General features: G+C 48.0%; 1 protein-coding gene across 4 annotated transcripts; it reads left to right on the forward strand.

Annotated features, from left to right (window-relative positions):
• The first annotated feature begins 1,084 nt into the window (after window positions 1-1,084).
• On the forward strand, window positions 1,085-20,797 carry LAS1L (LAS1 like ribosome biogenesis factor). Of its 4 annotated transcripts, none has more exons than XM_052663351.1 (14): window positions 1,085-1,442; window positions 2,172-2,297; window positions 3,289-3,358; window positions 4,186-4,267; window positions 5,120-5,413; window positions 5,691-5,737; window positions 6,600-6,709; window positions 8,402-8,487; window positions 8,847-8,897; window positions 9,190-9,396; window positions 9,752-9,899; window positions 15,160-15,668; window positions 18,421-18,571; window positions 20,477-20,797. In XM_052663351.1, the coding sequence occupies exons 1-14, from the start codon at window positions 1,111-1,113 to the stop codon at window positions 20,586-20,588; spliced, it is 2,325 nt and encodes a 774-aa protein (XP_052519311.1). In that variant the 5' UTR covers window positions 1,085-1,110; the 3' UTR covers window positions 20,589-20,797. The 4 variants fall into 4 exon arrangements, with proteins under 4 accessions (XP_052519311.1, XP_052519312.1, XP_052519313.1 ...); XM_052663352.1 differs by having other exon boundaries at window positions 18,424-18,571; XM_052663353.1 differs by lacking the exon at window positions 8,847-8,897.
• Window positions 20,798-21,024: the final 227 nt, after the last annotated feature.

The raw sequence follows: 21,024 nt of genomic DNA on the forward strand, positions 1-21,024 counted from the left end.
TCTCTCTCATGTGTTAGATTAGGAAATAAGTTCTGTGAAAAAAGATTAAAACAGAGTCTTGAACACATTTTAACCAGCCTGCAAAATTCAACCCTGAATATTCATTGGAAGGACTGTTGCTGAAGCTCTAATACTTTGGCCACCTAATGGGAAGAGCCAATTCATTGGAAAACACCCTGATGCTGGAAAGATAGAAGGCCAAAGGAAAAGAGGGCAGCATAGGATGAGATAGTTCACTGGACTGCATAATCGGACTCAATGAACATGAATTTGAGCAAACTCTGGGAGATAGTGGAGAACAGAGAAGATTGGTATGCCACAGTCCATGGGGTTACAGAGTTGGACACGACTCAGTGACTGAACAACAACAAAATTAGAAGGGCTTCATAATATTGCTTTCCCCTCTAGAAAGCCGGAATCCCAAGGAATTGTGCAGAAAAACTAAGTATACCTTTGTGGATGTGGTAACCAACATAGCAGTGGAATGCTGGCAGAGTAAAATCCTAACAATTTTCAGCTATAGAAAAGAACCTAGAAATTACCTAATCTAAACTTCTCAGTGTACAGATGTGAAAACCCAGATTTTTTTTAACCCAATTTTAGATATTTAGATACTAGATGATATTTGCTGTGCAGTCTTGCTTTACTGTCCACAGTGTTTTACTGGGTCAGAGGCTGATTCACGGCAATAAAAACAGAAGCGCATTTCCAGTACACTGAACGACCATAATCCCGCCGCCGCCCGCCAAGGAGCTCAAACTAAAATTCCTCCTGCCGTCCAGACACGTCCCGCCGCCGCCCGCCAAGGAGCTCAAACTAAAATTCCTCTTGCAGTCCAAACACGTCCCGCCGGGCATGGGACAGAAGCCTGTTAGCAACCAGGAAATTAGCGGAACGTTGAGGATGAACGTTCGCAGCTAGGACGATTGCTTTGATGAAAGAACACTTCCGGTTGGCGAGGCCTTTCCCTTAGCTTGTGGTTTGGGCAGCCTTTAGCTCTCGCGTTTTGATTTGCTACGCTAACGCTGGGAGGCGGGCTTGCGTCGGGGTCACGCTCTCCCATTGGCTGCTGGTGCGGGCGGAGGTTTGGAGTGAGGATAGCACGTTGAGATGGAGGCTGATCATGAGATGGAGGCTGATCTTCAGTGCGGCGGCACAAGGCCTGAGCTCGATGTTGAGCCCGTTGAACCCGATGTTGAGCCCGATGTCCGGTCGGAATCCGAGATTGAGCCAGGTCTGGGTCCCCGGGGAATGGATCTTGTGTGGAGTGCGTGGTGCGGGAAGTGCGTCAAAGAGAAAGGGTCGTCGCCACTCTGGGCCCAGCGCATCGTGGTCGCCTGGCTCAGCAGGGCCGAGTGGGATCAGGTGATGGTGTATCTGTTCAGTGACGACTATAAATTGCAGCGGTACGCGCTGAACCGCATCACGGTGTGGAGGAGCAGGTAAGGCGGTTGGCTTAGCCCTCCTGCCTGCGTGCTGGTGGCACTTCACTTCTTTTCTTAAGGCCTTACTATCTAGTCTTCTCCTAAATGCTTAATGGTTCTCCCACGCGTGGTTTGGGCATTGCTTGTCTCAGTGTGCCTGGGGGAAAGTCGCAGCAAAGCTCTTGCACTAATCCCATTTGCGGAAAGAAACGGGTGTGCCTCAACAGCGTTTTTGTCAAATCTGTGAGCTTTAACCCTTACCTTCTCTCATCTTGGGGTGGGTACTGAAGGAACTGCTGTGGCTGAGCCAGGCAGGGCTTAAGGAGTAGCACTCTAGGGTGGATTTCTATTGGAATTAGAAAGGGTGGTGGGAGCTTGCCTGAAAAATCCATGTTTGAATGGGGCGCTTCAGTCTAGTTGGTAAGATTGAGTTGGGAGCAGACAAGAGAGTAGTGTCTCCAAGAATAAGCTTTTTTTTTTAGCTGAATGAGTTGAGGGTAAAAGGGGTGTGTCCACACTTTACTGTTGGTTGGTTGTGTAGCAGTTAGGCATCCTGTATACTGTTCGATCCCAGGGACATTACCTACCCACCCCCCACCCCCATCTTCCCAGCTTCTTGATTTGTGTCTGATAACACACTCTTTAGCCAGTATACAATTGGAATAACCTACAGAAAGCTAGATTATGAGGTGGAGGGTGGGCCAGTGTAAAGGACCTTTATGATGGTGCTGGACTGTGGCCCTTTAGGTTAGGCAACGAACTCCCCCTGGCAGTGGCTTCTACTGCTGACCTGGTACGCTGTAAGCTCATGGATGTAACTGGTGGCTTGGGCACTGATGAACTTAGACTGCTCTATGGCATGGCATTGGTCAGGTAAGACCTACATGGGTAGGGGTGTGTGGGGGGTGGTTTGAGGGTGGGGGGCATGGGGCTTGCACGATAAGCCGAGTTGGGCTTTGGGTGCTCCCTGAAGCAAAATGCCTTGTGTGTCCTTGTGTATGGGTCACCCTGTGATTGCTTAACTTGACAGCTGTCGGTAACCCCCTGTTAACACACATTCCTCTTTTTTCCTGAGAGCCTTCTCTCCTCCATTTTTCTTCCCCTCTCTTTGGAATATAGAGTGAGGGTGATTTAGACCAAATGGTCTCTTTGGGTCTCTCCCAGCCTTTACAGTTCTATTTATTTTCTCCCTTTTATTCTTTTACCTAGAGGAACCTTTCTGAATGCTTCGATGTTCTTGACCATGATTTAATGTGGTTTTTCTAATCCTACCCTTGTCTACACCTTTATCCCATTCTCTTCACGAACACTGAAAGGTTGCTGAGTTGTGGAAACCGAGATGTGGGCCAGGAGTTCCTGACTTACAGAGTGGCTCAGAGTGGGTCTTGCTGTCTCATGTACATCAAGAAAAAGGTTGCCTCTGAGTTTTCCATCTGTCAAAGTTTTTGCTTAGCTCATACTGTTTCCCTTGTTTGCCTTAAGGTCCTCCTTAGCTCTTCTTACCTTATCCATTGTTTAACTGTGCTCCCCATATCATTTGATGTAGTCATTTGTTCTAGCATTTATAACATATTATGTCTTAGCATAATATGTTATATTGTGTCATGGTTATTTATCCTAGACTGAACTCTTGAAGGCCAGAGCATCTGTATGGCTGCAGTATAGGGCAGACTCTCAGTAATGTTGGACTGGACGGAACCATTCCTGCTCTGGCTGACACCAACCATAAGAACAGGACAGAACAGTCATTGGAAAGGTTGTGGAAATGCAAGGTGTCAGTAACTCAGCAAGGTGTTTTGAAGCCCCACTGGTTTGAATAAAGCAGTTACTTGGGCTCTGCCACTTATTTCTCCCCCAAACTCAGGTTTGTGAACCTTATCTCGGAGAGGAAGACAAAGTTTGCCAAGCTCCCTCTCAAATTCCTGGCTCAGGAGGTGTGTATGATAAAGTGGCCTTGCTCAATTCTCTCTCCTCAGAAGGGCTCACTAAATGGGGCATTTAGTGGGTATAGTCAGACTAGCTTATCCCGCCACTGTCAGCCAAGCCCAGCAAGAACCCCAGAGCCTCAGCTTTTAGCTTGAAAGAAGCAGACTTGCTTCCTTGCTTATGGCTGCTGTCTTCAGTGGGCCTGGCCTGCCCACCTTGCTGGGAATGGCCCAGGTGAAGCTGAGGCACCCCAGTGCACCACTGGGTGGAGATAGGAAAGAGGTGGCAGTTAAAGTGTCTGCCCTCTGGCTGTTGTCAGTCTGAGGGAGGAGACAAATCCAGCCAAGCAGCATGAAAATGTAAGACATTTCTGCTTTGAGTGAGTATATGAGGTGTGTAGAGACACAGATGGCAGACAGGTTCTCAGCCATCAAGAGAAGCTTCCTGGAGGAAGTCTGGGAGGGAAGGAGGAAGAAAGGGAGAAAGAGAAGGGTAGAGGGTATCCTGGGAGAGGAACTGGTGCAGGCAGGGTAAAAGGAGGCTGAGGAAGGTGATTATTAATGCTCATTCACAGGAGTCTTCTTCATTGGAGGAGGGTAGTTGGTGGTTGGGGGAGGCAAGTATCTTCTTATTTTCAGGATCACCTCCACAGAGCCTAAAGAGAATCAGGAGACCTGGTTTCTAATTTTGGCTTTGCCACTAAGACCAGAACCTCCTCTTAGGACCTCCATTTCTCTATCTGTAAAATGGGGAGAAGCCAGGCTAATTCATCTCTGTGGCCCTTTCTGCTTTAATATTTTCTAATTTCTGCGCGCACACCCTCCTCCACAATCAGGTGAACATTCCGGATTGGATTGTTGAACTTCGCCATGAGTTAACCCACAAGAAAATGCCCCATATAAATGACTGCCGTAGGGGTGAGTCCCCAGGGAGTATACATATCACAGTTAAGCCCAGAAGCTTGGGCTGGGTGGCACTGTGGGGAGAGAGAGAGGGAGGAGGGTCTTCACCTGGGGTCAGAGCTGAGACTAGGGTGAGGCAAGTGAAGCATTCACCTTGGACACAAACTTTAAGGGGATATCAAAAGCTCAATAATCAAGATAAATGACATTTTAATACAGAAAAACTTACGGTGATCAAAATATCAAACATTTTGAATAAAGATAGGATTAATAATACTGATTCTCCTTTTGCTTTAGGCTCCAATATAGTGTGGCAGGGCACTCTTCTGATCCTGTTTTGTTGTCTCAATTACTGAGTTTTTTGGCATCCCCTTAAATTTTGTGCCTGAGGAGGGGAATGGGGAGTGGGTTGAGAAGTGTGAGCCATCAAATATCATGAGTCCAGGAGTTCTTTGGACACCCCATTCCAACTAAGAACCCCTGATTCAGCCTAACCCCTTCATGTTGGGGAAGCAGATCTAGAAAAGGAAAGAGACCTGATTGGCTAAGGCTATGTAACTAGCTAGTGGGGCTGAGTCTCTATTCTTCCACTTGCTAGCCCCATTCCGTTTTTGGCATCCCATCTTCAAGTCTGGTATTAGTTTTTTTCTAGGAAATGTGCTGGTGAGTGGGAGGAAGCAAACAACAGGGGATAACCCAGAGCAAGAGGGGCTGTTTCTGGATATGTGAGATTTGTGTCTTCTTGGAGCCAAGCCTCTTTCCCTGGGGCTTTCCCATAATGTTTGCAAGATGAGACGGGGGCCTGCTGAGGAGCTGCTTGCCTGTGACTGTTACTATGGCACTGCTTTCCTTCCTCCCCTCTTTTAGGCTGTTATTTTGTCCTGGATTGGCTCCAGAACACCTATTGGTGCCGCCAAATGGAGAACAGCCTGAGAGAGACCTGGGAGTTGGAGGAGGAGAGGGAAGAGACAGATGAAGCAGACCAAGAGGAAGATAAGAAAATTGTTGTTGATGACATCACAGAACAGAATCCAGAGCCTAAGGATGAGGAGAAAGGTGTAGAGCTGAATGTCAAGGCTGACGGAGACCACGAAGGCAACAAAGACAGCAAAGAGGTTGATCCGCTTTTACAAAAGGCTCTGAGACATAAACAGTTGTATGGTAGGTGTCTGTTGCAGAAAGGGGCTCGTGAGAAGACTCAGGCTTATGATTGACTCTGGTTATTTCATTGGCTTGGTATTTCCTTTGGGGTTGTGGTGAGGCTTAGCTTAAGAAAATTACTGTCAAAAAGCATCTTCGTTGAGCCCTGTGAAGCAAGAGAGCCAAGAATTCTAGTTCCCATTTTACAACTCAGGAAATGAGGTGAGGGGGGTCAAAATTCCATAAGGAGTAGGACACAGGGTTGGCTGCTCTATCTGTTTCCCTATTCTATTTTCAGAAAGAGCCCGAGAACTGCTGGTATCCTATGAAGAGGAGCAGTTTAAGGTAAGAATGTGCCCTTGACTTGGCCTGTTTTACCTGCCTAGCCATTTCTTCCCTCTTGCCAGCTAACTGAGAGAAATCCTGAGAAGGAAATTGAAAGAAAAGTGGCAAAGCTTGAGGGAACTTCTTAGAAATGGGGAGGAGGGGAATAGAAGCCAGACAAGAGGAGCAGAGTCCGGTTGGCTGATCTTCCACATCAATGGAAAGGAGCAGATGATGGAAGTTTGTGGATAATTGGCCCCACTGGGTGGTAGGGAACAACTGAATGTAAGTGGTTGCACAGACCTACTGTATTGCAGCTGATCAACAAATGGCATCCAGGAGCCTTCCTAGATCAGGTGAGCTTATGGGGTGCTATTTTAGCAGAAAGGGAGGTAGCTTACAAACCATTCAGCTCAACCCTTCATTTTCACAGATGAAGAAATTGAAGCCACGGATGAGTGAAGGGACTGGCCCAAGGTTACATATGCAGTTAGTGATAAAACCAGGACAAGAACCTGGGTCTCCTGATTCACCTTCTTCCATAACTCATTGCTTCCTCTCACCCCTTAGTCCAAGGGTCTCTGCCCAACTCCAACCAAATGCCTCCATTGGATATCTATGTATTGGATTATCTGGTTATTGGGAGCTGCAGGGAATTTGGGGGGTGGGGAGGGAGGAAGAGGAAAAAGACAAAATCTGGAGCTTGAGGGTCAGGATATTTTTAGTTGCAGAGCCAATAGGGACATTGTGAGCTCACCTCTGCATACCCTGCCATATCCCCTGAAGGGAAGTGCTGAGAGGTCCTATGAGAAGGAATCCTGGAGGGATGGGGGAGGGTTACCTGGCTGAACTAGCCTTCTGATGGGACCCTCTTTGCTGGCAGGTGCTGGAGAAATATAGGCATTTACCTCAGGCCATTAAAGCGTGGAATAACCTGTCCCCACCTGTAGAGTGCATCCTGGCAGAGCTCAAGGGCATTACATTCGAGAACAGGTGTGTAACTAGGTAATCAGGGGCTGCTACTCTTCTAGGGTAGAGTGTAACAGCCTCCCTGAAATTGGTTTTCATATCCCAGCTTGCCAGCCTCTGCTGTAGGAAATTCCAGGGATAATCCTGATTCCCTGTGGGTGACCTTGTATTTCGCATGATCCACTTTTGCAAGCCCTGCAAGCTACCAGGTGTGGTTTGCCTACTCTGAGTCACTGAAATGGCTACAGGAAGTAATGTTTACTGTCATGCATCCCCTGGCCAGCTTTGTTTCTCTGTGTCCACTGGTATATGAAACTCTTGGCAACTAGGAAGAGCCCTGAATCTTTTGCTTTCTCACTTGCTGTCTCTTATCTGAGTTTGAGATAAAAGATATATGGTAGGCACTGCTGGTCTCTTAAACTGCTGTGAGAGGGTATCAGCATCCCCTGGAGAGTTGTGGTTGAGGGGACAGAGGAGGGGCCTTCCCAAGGCTTGGATCCTTGAAAGACTAAGTTCCCACTGACCCACCCATTGTGGCCATGAGCCTTATTTCCCCCGCCCCCAAAGTAGTACTCAGTTCAACCAGAGCAGACAGTGTCTATCCATTCCTCTCCTCCCTGGCTCTTTGGGGCTTGCTACCTGAATTCAGTTGGAAAGGGCTTTGGGAAGAGGTTGGAAAGAATCTGTGATGAAACTGACAGTATAGGAAAGTGGTGTAGGTGACAGAGTGGGCCTGGGTAGCAGGCAGTACCTTCAGCGCAGATTAGGATGATCTAATGTTAGATTAGATGTAATGTTAGATTAGGATGTTCCTGATGTCTTTATTCCTAGGACATTAATAGTTCAGATGGTGTTTTTATCAGTGTCTGCCCAGCCTAGGCTTCTTAGCTGTACCCGTCAGGAAAGAGGTGAGTGGTGACTACCTCAGTATCTGGGAAAACTATCATTGTGCTATACAGTAGTGTCTGCCTGATCATGCTGAGCAGGCAACTGGTTGACTGTTTTAAGTGCTATTCCTGGATATTGACCTGAGGAGACGGGAGACGGATAGGACAACTCTTTCCTCCTTGAGCCTGAGCATGACAACCCTCCAGACGTTGCGACACCATGAGAGCTCTTGTTCTGCCTCAGCCCGGTCAGCTAGAAGAGACTCCCTTAGGGAACTTATAGCTTCAGAGGAGACAGCTGACACTGATTTTGCTTTGAGCTAGATGGGAATGAGAGATTACCCCTATTGCTTAGGCTTCAACCTCTGTATCTTAGTTCTGGGTTCTTGCAGTCCATAGGAATGAGAATAAGATTTGAATGAAGGCAAACAGAGAGAAAGGGAAGGGTAGGAGACTGGACAACTGTCAAGAGAAAAGACTGAGCAGGACCTTGACCCTATGACCACAGGCATTTAACTCCTTTGTGGGCCTGGGACTTTCCTTCATCTGTGCTTTTGGGCTTGTTCAGCTACTGCTGCCTTTGTTATGGGCCTTAGATTGGTATGTGCTTGGTAGATGCTTGTTCAAAACCCACTGATCCCAGTTTTTGGCTGAGTCCTTGACCCAGGAGGCAGGGGCCTGAAAGCCAACTGTCAGCTGCCTTCCTTTTTTCCCATGCTGGCTTGGCCTTTGAGTCAGAGGCATTGGCAGCCTTGGGAGTGGGTAGGGGAGTAGAAGGGGGGTCTTCTGCCTGCTTCAGTTTACTTAATTCAGTGTCCTCTTGCTCCAGGGAGGCTGTCCTAGATGCTTTTCTGGATGACGGCTTTCTCATCCCTACGTTTGAACAGTTGGCAGCTTTGCAGATAGAGTATGAAGGTAGGGTCCTGGAGACTCAATACAGCCTTAGGGTACGGGTATCCTGAACAAGAACACCAGGGGTGGGCTGGGTGGCCCTGGACAGGGGATAAGGGCTATTTCATGCCATTCTGTAGCTACTGGAAGCCCCTCCTGGTGGAGCAAAATGTAGCCCCACTGAAAAGTAGTTGTTGGTTTGGGCTATTCTTAGGTGGCCTGGAATTGGGTGGGGTGAGATGGAGTGGATTGGGATTGGGGTGGGGGTCTTAATGCCATTATTTTGCCATATTAATTGTGATTTAGCCACTTGCTAGAGAGCTAGAACAACAGAACTGGAAGGGCCTTGTAAGGTCATGTAGTGCAACATCCTCATGTTACAGATGGGCAGACTGAGGTCCAGAGAGGGGAAGGTACTGACCCAAAGTCACACAGTGAGTTATTGACAAAGCTGAAGCTAGAACCAGAGCTCTCTTTCTTTTGTACTCTGTTTTGAGTCAGTTGTTGCCAGATACTAACTGGTTTCTCTCCCTGCTGTTCTGCTCTCATGTTTCTTTTTGTTCTGCGGTGGCAACTCTGTTATTATTGGTGGGGCCCTCTCTTCTTCTCCCTGTCTCTGCTCGATTTCTTCTCTTCCTTCTCTCTCTTCCTCTTCTCTCCTCCTCCTTCTTCCCTTTCCCTCCCTGCCTCCCCTTTTCCTGTCAATGGATGTTTCTCACAAACCAGAAAACGTGGACTTGGATGACATCCTGGTGCCAAAGCCGTTCTCTCAATTCTGGCAGCCCCTGCTTAGGGGCCTGCACTCCCAGACCTTCACGCAGGCCCTGTTGGAAAGGATGCTCTCTGAGCTGCCAGCCTTGGGGAACACTGGGATCCGGCCCACCTACATCCTCAGATGGACCACTGAACTGATTGTAGCTAACACCAAGACTGGTGAGGAAGACTAGTCCTAGCCCCAGGGCTTAATGCAGCCCAGGCAAGAGCATCTGCTACTGTCCTCATACTGAATAGCACCAGGCAGATAGATCCTGTGTTAAAGGCTAAACCTTTAAGGTCGGCCCAGGAGGACCCTGCAGCAGCAGTGGACAAATCTCCCTTCACCTTTTTCTGCTCAGAGCCAAGTAAACTGGGCTGGGGCCAAGGGTTCTGAATGCTTTGAGCAATGGGGAGGTTTAGAATGAGGAGGTGAAGTCTGCGGGGACAGGGAGGGACAGCTAAACTTTTTACATGCAAGATTGGGTGGGTGGCTTTCTCTTTCCTTCTTCTCAGGCCCTGTCTTCTTTCTCAGGACGGAACGCCCGCCGGTTTTCTGCCAGCCAGTGGGAAGCGAGAAAGAACTGGAGGCTCTTCAACTGCTCTGCCTCCCTTGACTGGCCCCAGGTGGTTGAGTCCTGTTTGGGCTCACCTTGCTGGGCCAGCCCCCAACTCCTTCAGCTGTAAGTCTTTTGAATACCATCCAATAAGAGGGTGAGATGCTGCAGGCCTCAGGGTCACAGGCCTAGAATGGCAGAGTTGATTGAGCCCTTGCAAAGAGCCCCCCTCCTTGCAAAGATCTCCCCTCTAGATGAGAGAATTATTCTGAGTCCCAGAGAGGGAAGGGTTAGGATATATTCTTGCCTAAGATCACAGAGATTAAGAAGTGGCTGAACTGAGTCCAGTATGAAAATGGATAAGACACCCCCATACAGTGCTTAGCACAGTGGCCTGTATAGAATAAGTGCACAATAAATGGTAGCTGCTGTTGATTATTGAACCCATTTCGCTGACTCTATACCCAGTGATGTCTCTATTATCTTCCCAAAATGTACCTTTCATAGGTGCTTAACAACCTTCAGTGGCTCCTTATTGCTTTCCTAATGAAGACTAGGCTGCTTAGCTTGACATTGAAAGGTCTCTCTGCTTCTGCCCCAACCTATTGTGATAATCATACCTCCTTGACTCCCCTTTGCCCAGTCCACTCTGAGCGCTATGGTCAAAATGAATATTGCACTGGTTCTGTAGATACCTGTGGTTGTCTCTCTTTCCTTTTTTCTGTCATTTCCTGACCCCCACACCACTCCCCTCATACTCATGGAAGTGTTTAGGACCCAATTATCTTCCTGCTTTTTGGAGCAGTGTTTGTTTCATTTGAGTGATCCATCTGACACTGCAGTTCCTCAACTTCAGTGACCTTCATCCTCCACTACACTGACCAACTCATTTCCGTTACTCAAAGCTGTTCCACCTCTGAAAGCTTATATCCCAGCATCCCACTTTGTGACTACCACCTCTTGTCCTACCATTTCTTACCCTTGCATCCCATAGCATCTATTCTTTGCCTGCATCCAGACCTCCATCCCTCCATTTCTTACCTGCCTCAGTCTTGCTTCTCCTCAGTCCTGTCTTTGGTTGATCACTTCAGTCACCCATCATCAGCACCCTCCACTCTGCCCATCCTTTGCCATATCTGATTTACAAACCGCCAAGCTGGAATTGATCCTTCCCAGTCTGCTCCCACTCCTCAGCCCAGGTAGCTGAGCTCTGCTGGAGAAAACCACATAGCCCTGCACATTGCTGCCACTGCAGAGGTATGATTTTTTATCTCAAGCCAGGTCTCAATTTGGCTTGTCTGAGCTTCTACTTGTTTTCTGCCCACTTTCTCTCCTGTTTCTTGACTGTTCTAAACCCTTACTAGTCACCTCAAACCCCTCCCCCATTTTACCCTGGCTTCCTCGAGCACATGGAGGCCTCTGGCAGGGCCCCTATGACCTGAGATCCAGACCTCATGAGCTGAGCTCCGGCTATGTTCAGCACTGTCGCCAGTCTCAAGATGAGATGGCCTTACCCAGCCTCAAAGCCTGCTCCTCCACCTGTTCTTTGGAGCTACCTCTACCAGCATCCCTGGGTCCTCATCCCAGCCTCTCCCTTGCTCTACTGGCTCTTGCTCTTCAACCTGTGAACAGTGTCTGAATTTTTCTTATTTTAAAACAACAATCACAACAACACAAGCCAAATCTCCTTTGACCCTGCATCCCTCTATTGGGTTATCAGCAACTTAATCACTCCTTTCTCTCCCATCAAAACGTCCCAGAAAAGTGGTCTACATTCAGCAGTCTCAATTTCCTCACTACTTTCTTACTCCTCAACCTGCTGCAATCTGACATTCACCCCTAGAGCTGCTTTGACCTAATTACCAAATCCAGTGGGCCCTTGTCCATTGCCTGTCTGCTGCGTTGATACTGTTTGCTACTCCTTCCTTGAAATACCTGTGCTTGTTTAAAAAAAAAAAAAAATTTCCTGTAAAGTACCAAGGCACAAATCTCTTTATCTAACTCAGGCCTTTCCCCAGAAATTCAACCTCCTGTGTTTGACTGCATGCCAGATATTTCCCCTTGGATGGCCTCTAGGCACCTTACTGTGATTGAAAGAGCATTAGTTGTCTTACTCCCCACTCCAGCCCCAAAATGATCTTCCTCCTCTGCTTCCTGTCTCACTTGGTGGCAGCACTATCTACACTGTCATTTTGATTCTCTCAAGCACTTCTCAAATCTGAGATTTTCATGTCATATCTATTTTTCCTAGTGTCTCCTTCCCTCTATCAGACTAAACTTTTCAAGGGCAAGGGCTCTGCATTAGCCATCTGTGCCCCAGCACACTTGCAAGTCCAGGCTCCAAACAAACCTCAGCAAATATTGTTGAACTAAATTATACTCTGCTGTCATTGCCAGCAGTGTTCTCTTTGGTGGGAATTGAGAAATAAACGAAGTGGGAGTCTGGATGCTTAGACTGTTTTAGCCCCCCTTATTCTCTCCTCACGGAGTCAATAAGTCTTTCTTGAATCCTAATGACATTTGGGTCACAGTTGTATCTTATAAGTAACTTAAAAGAGAAAAAAAGTAGCCTTGTTGACAAAGTCATCAAGTGCAAGACCTCCAGGAGATGGGACTGAACCAAACAGCTAAATCTCCAGATTTTTCTGCTATAGACTGAAAATGGTACAAACGGGTGGGAGACTGGGAGGAGAACCAGAAAGTCCTAGAGGCACTTGAGCAATTCAAGCAAGAGAAAAAATAAAGGAAATTTCAAAGTTCTGAAGGAATATGGCATATGTATGTAATGGGGGAGGGAATGAAAAGAACAGCATGGAGAGGTTTGGATAGGTGGCCTTTAAAGTACTTTCCAGTCCTAAGTGCCTGCAGAGTGGAAGCTGCTGGTCTTGGAGAAGTCTGGACCGCAGAGATCTTCTCCAAACCCAAGCATACCAGAGGGATGCAACACATGCCAGCAGTAATAGCAGCTCACTTGGGTATGATTTCTCATACACAGATCCTGCCTTTCTTAGATAATCAGTGAGTCAAGTCCTAATCACACCATTACATAGGTTGTGAAATGGGATTTCCTCAAGTATTATGCTGCAAGTCAGTAGTTAAGTCTTCAGGTCAGAGTTGGGACCAGAATCCAGATATACTGTCCTTCCTCCTGTGTTCTTTATACAGCGTTCCATTAGATTGCACATATAGAACATGACTTTCGTTTTCCCCAGAGGAAAAATAAAATACACCATTGGCAGTTAAGTGTCAGACAAGTATGCTGTGTTTGTAGGAGCTTTTTCATTTGACACAGCAATCTTTTGGAGTCAGAGATATTACAGACGCTGAATTTAATAGATAAGAAAGACACTGAGGCTCTGAATAGACTGAAGTGACTTATCTAAAAGTCATACAATTTGTTAATGGTGGGTCAGGGATTTGGGCCCAGGGCTTATGAGTCCAGAGTTCATCTTATTTCCACCAGTGTGATCTGTGACCTTCTCAGTCCCTAGATGTGACCAGGCAAACCTGAGGAAGGAGATGGATTTTAAGATTCTTATCACCCCTATACCTCAGTGGTCAGATTAGACAGCTTAAGAGGGTAATACTAAACAGTAGTTATATGGTGTCTTGCCAAGATCAAGTGCCTAAGAATATTTATTATTAATCGTACTAATGGACCGCAATGAAAGGGAAGAAAATTTCTCCCTGGCTTTGCTTCTTAGTAAGGCTGGAAGGTTTTCTGAGAGCTTTTTTCCCCCAACCAGCCAATATCAGTTCAGTTTGAGCCAGTGTCATCTTAGAATATGAAATCAGCCCTGCAGAGAGGGTCTCCCAGTCTCCCAGTGGAGTCACTAGCTTCCAGCCCTGTCCTAAGCAGCCAGTGACCAGCAACCACACCTATGTGGCCGGTCTGCCTATGGGCCCCAGAGAGAAAACAGTCCACTGAGCACATGGCCCTTCCTTCCATGCTGCTGCTGCTAAGTCACTTCAGTCGTGTCCAACTCTGTGTGACCCCATAGATGGCAGCCCACCAGGCTCCCCCGTCCCTGGGATTCTCCAGGCAAGAACACTGGAGTGAGTTGCCATTTCCTTCTCCAGTGCACGCAAGTGAAAAGTGAAAGGGAAGTCGCTCAGTCGAGTCAGACACGACTGAGCGACTTCCTTCCATGAACAACCTACAATTCAAACTCGATACACTTAGAAGGAAACTATCCATCTGTTCCTCCTTCCCGTGCCTCCAGCAGTGATCAGGTGTCTGCTAGGTGCCTGGTTCTCTGTGAGGCTCTGCAAGGGATACTCACCCTCTTCCCCCTCAATGGAGGAAGCTCTCCTTCCCAGTGGCTTTGTATCTGATGGTAGTTTAGTTGTTAGCACTGTCCTTTGTGTGCACGATGTCATCACCTTTAACTTTCCTCTGCCTGCCCCCTACCATCTGATCACCAAGCCCTGCTGTCTCTCTGTCTGTTCTTCACAGCTTCCCTCTCCCCATCTCCACTGCCAGTGTCCTTTGTGAGTCCTCACTGACTCCCTGGTCTCCCTGACTTCAGGCTGCAGTACCAGGCTATCCTCCACATGGTCACCCTGGGGATCTTCAGAAAGGTAGTGATCACCTGTGCTCAGAAACATCCGATGACCCCCTCCACCCAACATACACACACCCTAACCTTTACAGGCTTCTCTTGCTCCCACAGCTCCTTAGCAAAGCTCTACTCCTCGAGCTAGGCTAGTCTCACTGCATACACACAGGCCTGTGTGCTTGCTCTTGTCTCTGCACAAAGCCCTCCCTTGAACTTTCCTGCCTACCTTGTGCTCTCTGCCTCCCCGCAGCTCTTGTAGTACCCAAGTCTATAGTGCTCATTTGGCCTCCCTCCCACACCCTGCTTTGTCTTTTCAGCTGCTGCTTTTCCTCCATTCCAGGCTTGGCTGTAGTTGTTCCCAGAAAGGGATCACACTTTGTGTTCCATGAGGAAAGAGTACCACATACTTCCAGTATATCTTTGGAGCTCAGCATAGATTGCCTAGCTAAAGAAAGGGATCTGTCATTTTCATGTCCAGCTCTGCAGTCATGTTGGCTAGTTTCTATATTTATATAGCATTTCAGTACAATTAATAGTTATCATTTATTGCTTGCTCACTATGTGCCAGGCACTCTATGTGAACTATTTAGTTCATTCAACAACCCTTTTGTTAGGTACCATTATTGTCTTCATTTTACTGAGAATGGAAGTGAACCCCAGAGATGAATTATAGAGCTTGTTCAGGGTCCATGGTCCTGTGTTCTGTCTGCTCTGAACTGCCTTTCAGGGCAGGTCTGGAAGCTCAGAGACCAAATTCAAACTGAAATTTGGGTATGAAGTGACTTGAGATTCTGAATCTTTCTTACTCCATTCCTCCCTTTGCTTAGCATCTTCAAAGCCATGGGGCAGTTCCTGCCAGAAGAGGAGCAGGAGAAGCTGCTACGCATCTGTTCCATTTATACCCAGAGTGGAGAAAATCTGGTGCAGGAGGGTTCAGAGGCTTCCCCCATTGGGAAGTCTCCATACACAGTGGACAACCTGTATTTGATCCTCAAACCAGCAGGCTCAAGCTCTGGGCCTGAAGGAGAAACCCAGCAACAGGAGGAGCAGGGCAACCTGAATGATGTCAAGGAAGATGAGAAGGAGAACAAAGAAGCTGTGGAAGATCAGGTAGAAGAGAATGAAGAAGAGGAAAAGGAAAATGATCACCAGAAGTGGGAAGAAGAGGAGGAAGATGATGGTGACGATGACAACGATGACGATGATGAAGATGAGGAAGACAGGATGGAGGTGGGACCTTTCTCTACAGAGGAAGAGTCCCCCACTGCTGAGAATGCCAGGCTCCTAGCCCAGAAAAGAGGAGCTTTGCAGGACTCTGCATGGCAAGTTAGCTCAGGTAAGAAGCCTGTTAACTATTTCTCCCCACATCTGTCTTCCCTCTCTGGCTGGCTCTTGAAGCTTCCTTTCAACCCTCAAGAAAGGATGGCAAGTAGCAGGAAGTAGCCAGCATGAGGCAGTATGTGGATGACAGCTGGTTTCCCTCCCCCTTAGGATGGAACATGTGAGCATCAGAGACCTTAGCACTGTCATGCTGCCAGCTACCCCATGCAGATATTGCATTCAGAGGAGTTGGTGTGGATGTAGGCACTGGGAAGTAAAACAGAAAGTGACAAGTTGGGGGAGGATATATGTGTGATTCTGCATGTGTGTTTTGCATGCAGTGTTTAGGTGCAGGGGGCTGAAGTATAGTGCTATCTGTGTATAGGTGAATGTATATGGGCATGTGGAGGCTGAGTGGTGATAGGACAGGATTTTGCTGTATGTATAAGAAGGAACCCAGAGGTATTCAGTTAGAGGAAGTGGAAATGAGATCAGAAGGGGGAGAATAAGGAACAGGACAGTTTTTTTTGGTGAGCATACAAGTTAGTGAGACAAAGCCAGTAGGAAGCAGGGGACTCGGATGATAAGTGAGGGGAACATGAATCTGTTCCTGAGGGTGGTGAATGTCCTCGTTTGGGTTGGGAAGCAGGGACCTTAAGGTAGGGGGATGCCAAAGGAATGAAAAGTCTGAGATGTTGCACATAGGCATGTGTACACACTTGAGGCAGGGGTAGATGTTGGGCATAGCCTATGTGATGGAGCCTGGGGGAGGGATGGAAGGAAAACAGCTGGGACTGGGTGTGGTATGGGGTAGACATGGTAGATTATAGAGGGAGAGGCAGAGGCAGTGAGGAGCTTAGGGTAAAAATGAAGTCTTTGCTTTTACATGGATGGAAGGGCTGGGACCCTGAGTGCTAGGGACCAAGGAACATGTTCATGTTTGCGTGTATGCACATGGGTATGTGCCTGCATGTGCTGGACACACCAAGGCACAGTGACAGAGAATTGTCTTAGGATAGGGAGGACTACTATGCTTGAAAATATCTAAAGGGAGGGGCAGTGACTGAGGAGAAGTGTGTGTGTGTGAGAGAGAGAGTGAGAGAGTGAAGTGGAAGGAGGGAGAGAGAGTAAGGGTTGTAAAAAGAGAAGGTGTGAAGTGGGCTGTAGGTGCACCTGTGCATACATGGTCATATATGTTTTTGGAAAAGGAAACAGGGTTGCCAAGACCCATGGGGACCAGGAGGCATATGTATGTGGGAGAGAAATGGAAGCAATAAGGCGGGGAGTGATATGGAAAGGCCTGAGAACAGGCAGTGAGACAGCCATCCATAGATGGCCTGTGTGGTCTGTGCTATCACTGAGGGGACATGTACAAGGGTATAAGGCTATAGAGGGGCAGGGGCAATGATGTAGACATAATTGGGAACATTAGTGATGGGGAGGGAGGGAGAATGGTCGGGTCAGTAGCAGACATGGAGGGAGTGGTTCCTGTGTACAGAGGTATCTTTGTATGCATAGGGCAATGCAGTCACAAATTCCTTCTTGTAAGAGAACCAGGGGTTAGGGGATGGGCAGGCAGAGGTACATCCCTTCCTGAGGGAGCTCTTTGAGTAACATAAAAGTTTGTAGTCCTGGGTTGATACTTTCCAGAATGCCAGGGGAGAGTTCTTTGGGTACCAGGGAGATGTAAGAGGCCAGAAACTGGATCTGTTTGGAACAACTCACCAGTGAAGGCTTTGCTTGCAAACACTGAATGTACTAGTGTAAGGATGGGGAAGGGATTTTTTGGGGAGGATTTAGTATAATACTGTGTGGAAGGTACTTAAATGATAGGACATAATAGATGGGGAGTGCCTGACATCATCCATTCCTAAGTGGAGTACGGGGGGCTGGGCCAAGGTGGGGTGGTGGTATTGTGAATGGGGACAGGCTAGGGCATTGAAATCTTTCCCTCTCCCCCTCACTGTTGCTTCCTCTGTATGTGTATATACATATGTGGGGATGCAGGGACATTAAGATTTCTATATGAGAAAGATTTGTGTATGAGAGGCAGAGAGTAAAACTGGAAACATTGAGTGGAGGATTAGGTCTGTGTGCTTATGTATGTATATTTAGGTGTCTGTAGGGTGTGGGATATGCACTGAAACAGCCCTTCCTTAGAGAAGGGATGTTCTTTGTGTATGCATCTGGGGGCAGTAGGACCTTGCAGTGGGGAGGAAGAGCATGATACCTCTGAGAGAATATTCACCTTGAGGTAGTATGTGGGCCTGTATATGTATCTCATATGTATCTCTCAAGGCAAGGCCACTAAGAAATGGTGTGGCTCTCAGACATACTGGGGGGACATATGTATGTAGGATGTCTAGGTTATTCAGATATACAGAGGTATCTGGTTTTGAGGAGGAGATGCAATGGGAATTCTATTTGTGTAGGGACATGTTTGGGGAAATGGAAGAAGAGCAGAGAGGAACAAAAATGTCTATAGTTGTGTACATGGTATGCAGGGGGTGGGCTGTGGTGGGGGTGCTGCTTGTGAACACACAGAACAGACGTGAAGAGTGTATGGGGTACTATGGAAGAGATAGGGAGCACCAAGGTGGAGAAAAGCTCATGAGAAATGATGCATAGAGGAGTGGGGTTGGAGTTACACAGAGAACCTGTGCTAAGTGGGGAAGTAAGGTGGGTAGATGGATAGGATAGGTGGGCTTGTGCAACCATCAGAGAACTAGCTCATCAGCCCTCTCTTGCCTCCTCCTTTTGTTCCACAGAAGATGTGCGATGGGACACTTTCCCCTTAGGTCGAATGCCAGGTCAGACTGAGGACCCAGCAGAGCTTATGCTGGAGAATTACGACACCATGTATCTTTTGGACCAGCCTGTGTTAGAGCAGCGGCTGGAACCCCCAGCATGCAAGATTGGGTGAGTGCCTATGGCAGCAGGATTTCTCACCCCTTTCTTTGCCTCCTGCAGGAGGGAGGAAGGGAGGGAGGGAAGAACATAGAATGGGGTGGATGGGGGAGGTAACTGTCCCCAGTCAGGGTCTAAATGAATGAAATATAAGCTCTAGTCCCTGGCTGGGCCCTTGCCAAGACTCCCAGCCCCTAGTGTGGAGGGCCAGTGAGGCGGCCCCACACAAAACTGGCTTGGCATCCCTCTCAGAAGTGTCTGGTTTGTGTGTGGATACGTGTGTGTGTGTGTTTGTATGTATGTGTGTGTCTGTATTTTGGGAAGGGTCCATAGCTTTCAACAGATTCTCTAAAGGGATCCACTACTCCTAAAAAGTCAAGAACACCCGAATGCTCTAATTCAGCTCTTCTTGTTCCTGAGGTGAAAACTGAGGCTCAGAAAAGGGTAGGGATTTGAGCAAAGGTGCACAGAGTAATCAATAGGCCTCCCTGCACTGTCCAGGCATCTTGGTAGCAAGGCCTATGCAGGGTTCCATGCTGTCCCTCGAAACTCACCTCTGGATCACAAGTGTAGGAGCCCTTGGGTCATCAGGTAGCCAGGAACCAAGCAACCCTTGCTGAGGGGTTCCGCTGGTAACACAGAGGAGCCCATCCAGAGGGCCTGTACGTTCTGGAATGCGGGGCTTTTGTGACCAGGACAATCCTGTGAGTACAAGACTGAGACCTCTGTGGGCCCCTAAATAATCTGTCCCTGTGCCACCTGCCCACTTCATAGGAGATAAGCCCCTCTTCCCCTATACATTCAGAGAATGGGCTATGGAACACAGGGACCCCAGCAGCATGCCAGGCCCAAGGCAGTGTTGTGGACTCTGTTGTAGGTCGGGGCAGCAGGCCTCTTGGAGAGGAGAGGAAGCAGCTGGGGAAGCCAGGTGCTCTGTAGTTGGAAGTGGGTCCCATATGTCTTGCGAGAGAGCCCTCCTCTCCTTTGGGTAAGGCTGTCTTGATGAACATCAAGTTTTCAAGGGTGAAGTGTGGGCAGGTAGAGCTATTAAATCCAGAAGGAGGCCCAATCCTACATCCCTTGTAGTAGGGAGAATTCTTTAGCTGGGGCTGGCATGCCCACTCCTGCTCCTTGTCTCAGCTCTACTCTGACTTGTCTGTGTGACCTTGAGCAAGTCCCTTCTCATTTCTGAGCCTCAGATCCCTTGGCTGTGAGATGATGAATGATGGGAGGGGATGAGGCTAGATCATCTCTCAGGGTTTTTCAGCTACATTAGTGTAACCATGGATCTGAGAGGAAGGATGATGGCTTTGCTCTTAACTTTCACCCTTATCTACCTGGAATGACTTGACCTGCAGGAAGAAGGGGAAGCCAGGAGTATTCTAAGCAGGGCCAGGGAAGGGGAAGGCAGACTTCTCCCTAGGGTAGTTTTGCAATCCTAGGATGGGAGCTGGGCCAAGCCCTGCAGCCTATAACTGGCCATGGGCCCCTTAATCAGCTATTGGAGTGGGAGGGATCCAGCCCACTGTCCTCTGTGCTCCCAAGATCTAGCACCTTAGAAGAAAGCCTTTTAAGGCAGTCACTTTCAATACCTACCCAGGAGTGGGGTGGTGTGGTCTCCCTTTCCTACTTCAACCCAAATAGCTCTGCTTTAATCTGATTTATGTACTGGGATTCTAGATAAAGTTTCATTTGAAAAGTTCAATTCCTTTGCCTCTTCCTTCAACTGACGGGAAGGCATAGCCACCCCTGGGGCCCATCTTGAAGTGGTTTCTCAGATATATTCCAGTCTCTTTGTAAAGCCAGGCAAGAGGGGAGGTCCTTCCCATAGACACACACATCAAGCACCCTTAACCCCTCCAGAGCCTAAAACTGTCTCCTTCCCTGACTGACCACTCTTCTCCGCTCTCTCTGTAGCACCCTAGGCCTGAGCTGCAGCAGTGGCAGCAATGAAAGTGGCAACTTGGACCAACTTCTCTGGAGCCAGGACGAGCTTCATATGCTCAAAACTGGCGTACAGCTCTTCTGATGACTGCCCTGGTATAGGTGTTCATTAAGTGTTAGTGGGCCAATAGCCTACCCTCCTTTGCTCCCCCAGTGTACCCACCTAATGCTCCAGAAAACAACCTGGGAGATAGCCTGCATCAGCCATATCAGCTCAGCTTTCCATCATAGTAGAATTTTGAATATATGTTGTTTTCTTTTATTTTGAAAAACAATAAACAGGCCACAGTTGTTTTGTGAGATCTGGGGTTGTGTGCTTCTCCCTTTATTCTGGGGGCTCCTGAGAAGGTGGGATCATAACAGCAGAAGTAGGTCTACTGCCCCTTTTAAGCCTTTTTCCTGACTCAAACCATTTTTACTCCCTTCACTCAAATGTAATGTGGGGCCAGTTCACTTAGAAGCATCAGACCTCGGAAGAGACATTGGTCATAAAGCCCAGCCAGCATCAGGGGAATCAGCTC

This window comes from Budorcas taxicolor, chromosome X (assembly GCF_023091745.1).
Source record: "Budorcas taxicolor isolate Tak-1 chromosome X, Takin1.1, whole genome shotgun sequence".
Lineage (NCBI taxonomy): Eukaryota > Metazoa > Chordata > Mammalia > Artiodactyla > Bovidae > Budorcas > Budorcas taxicolor.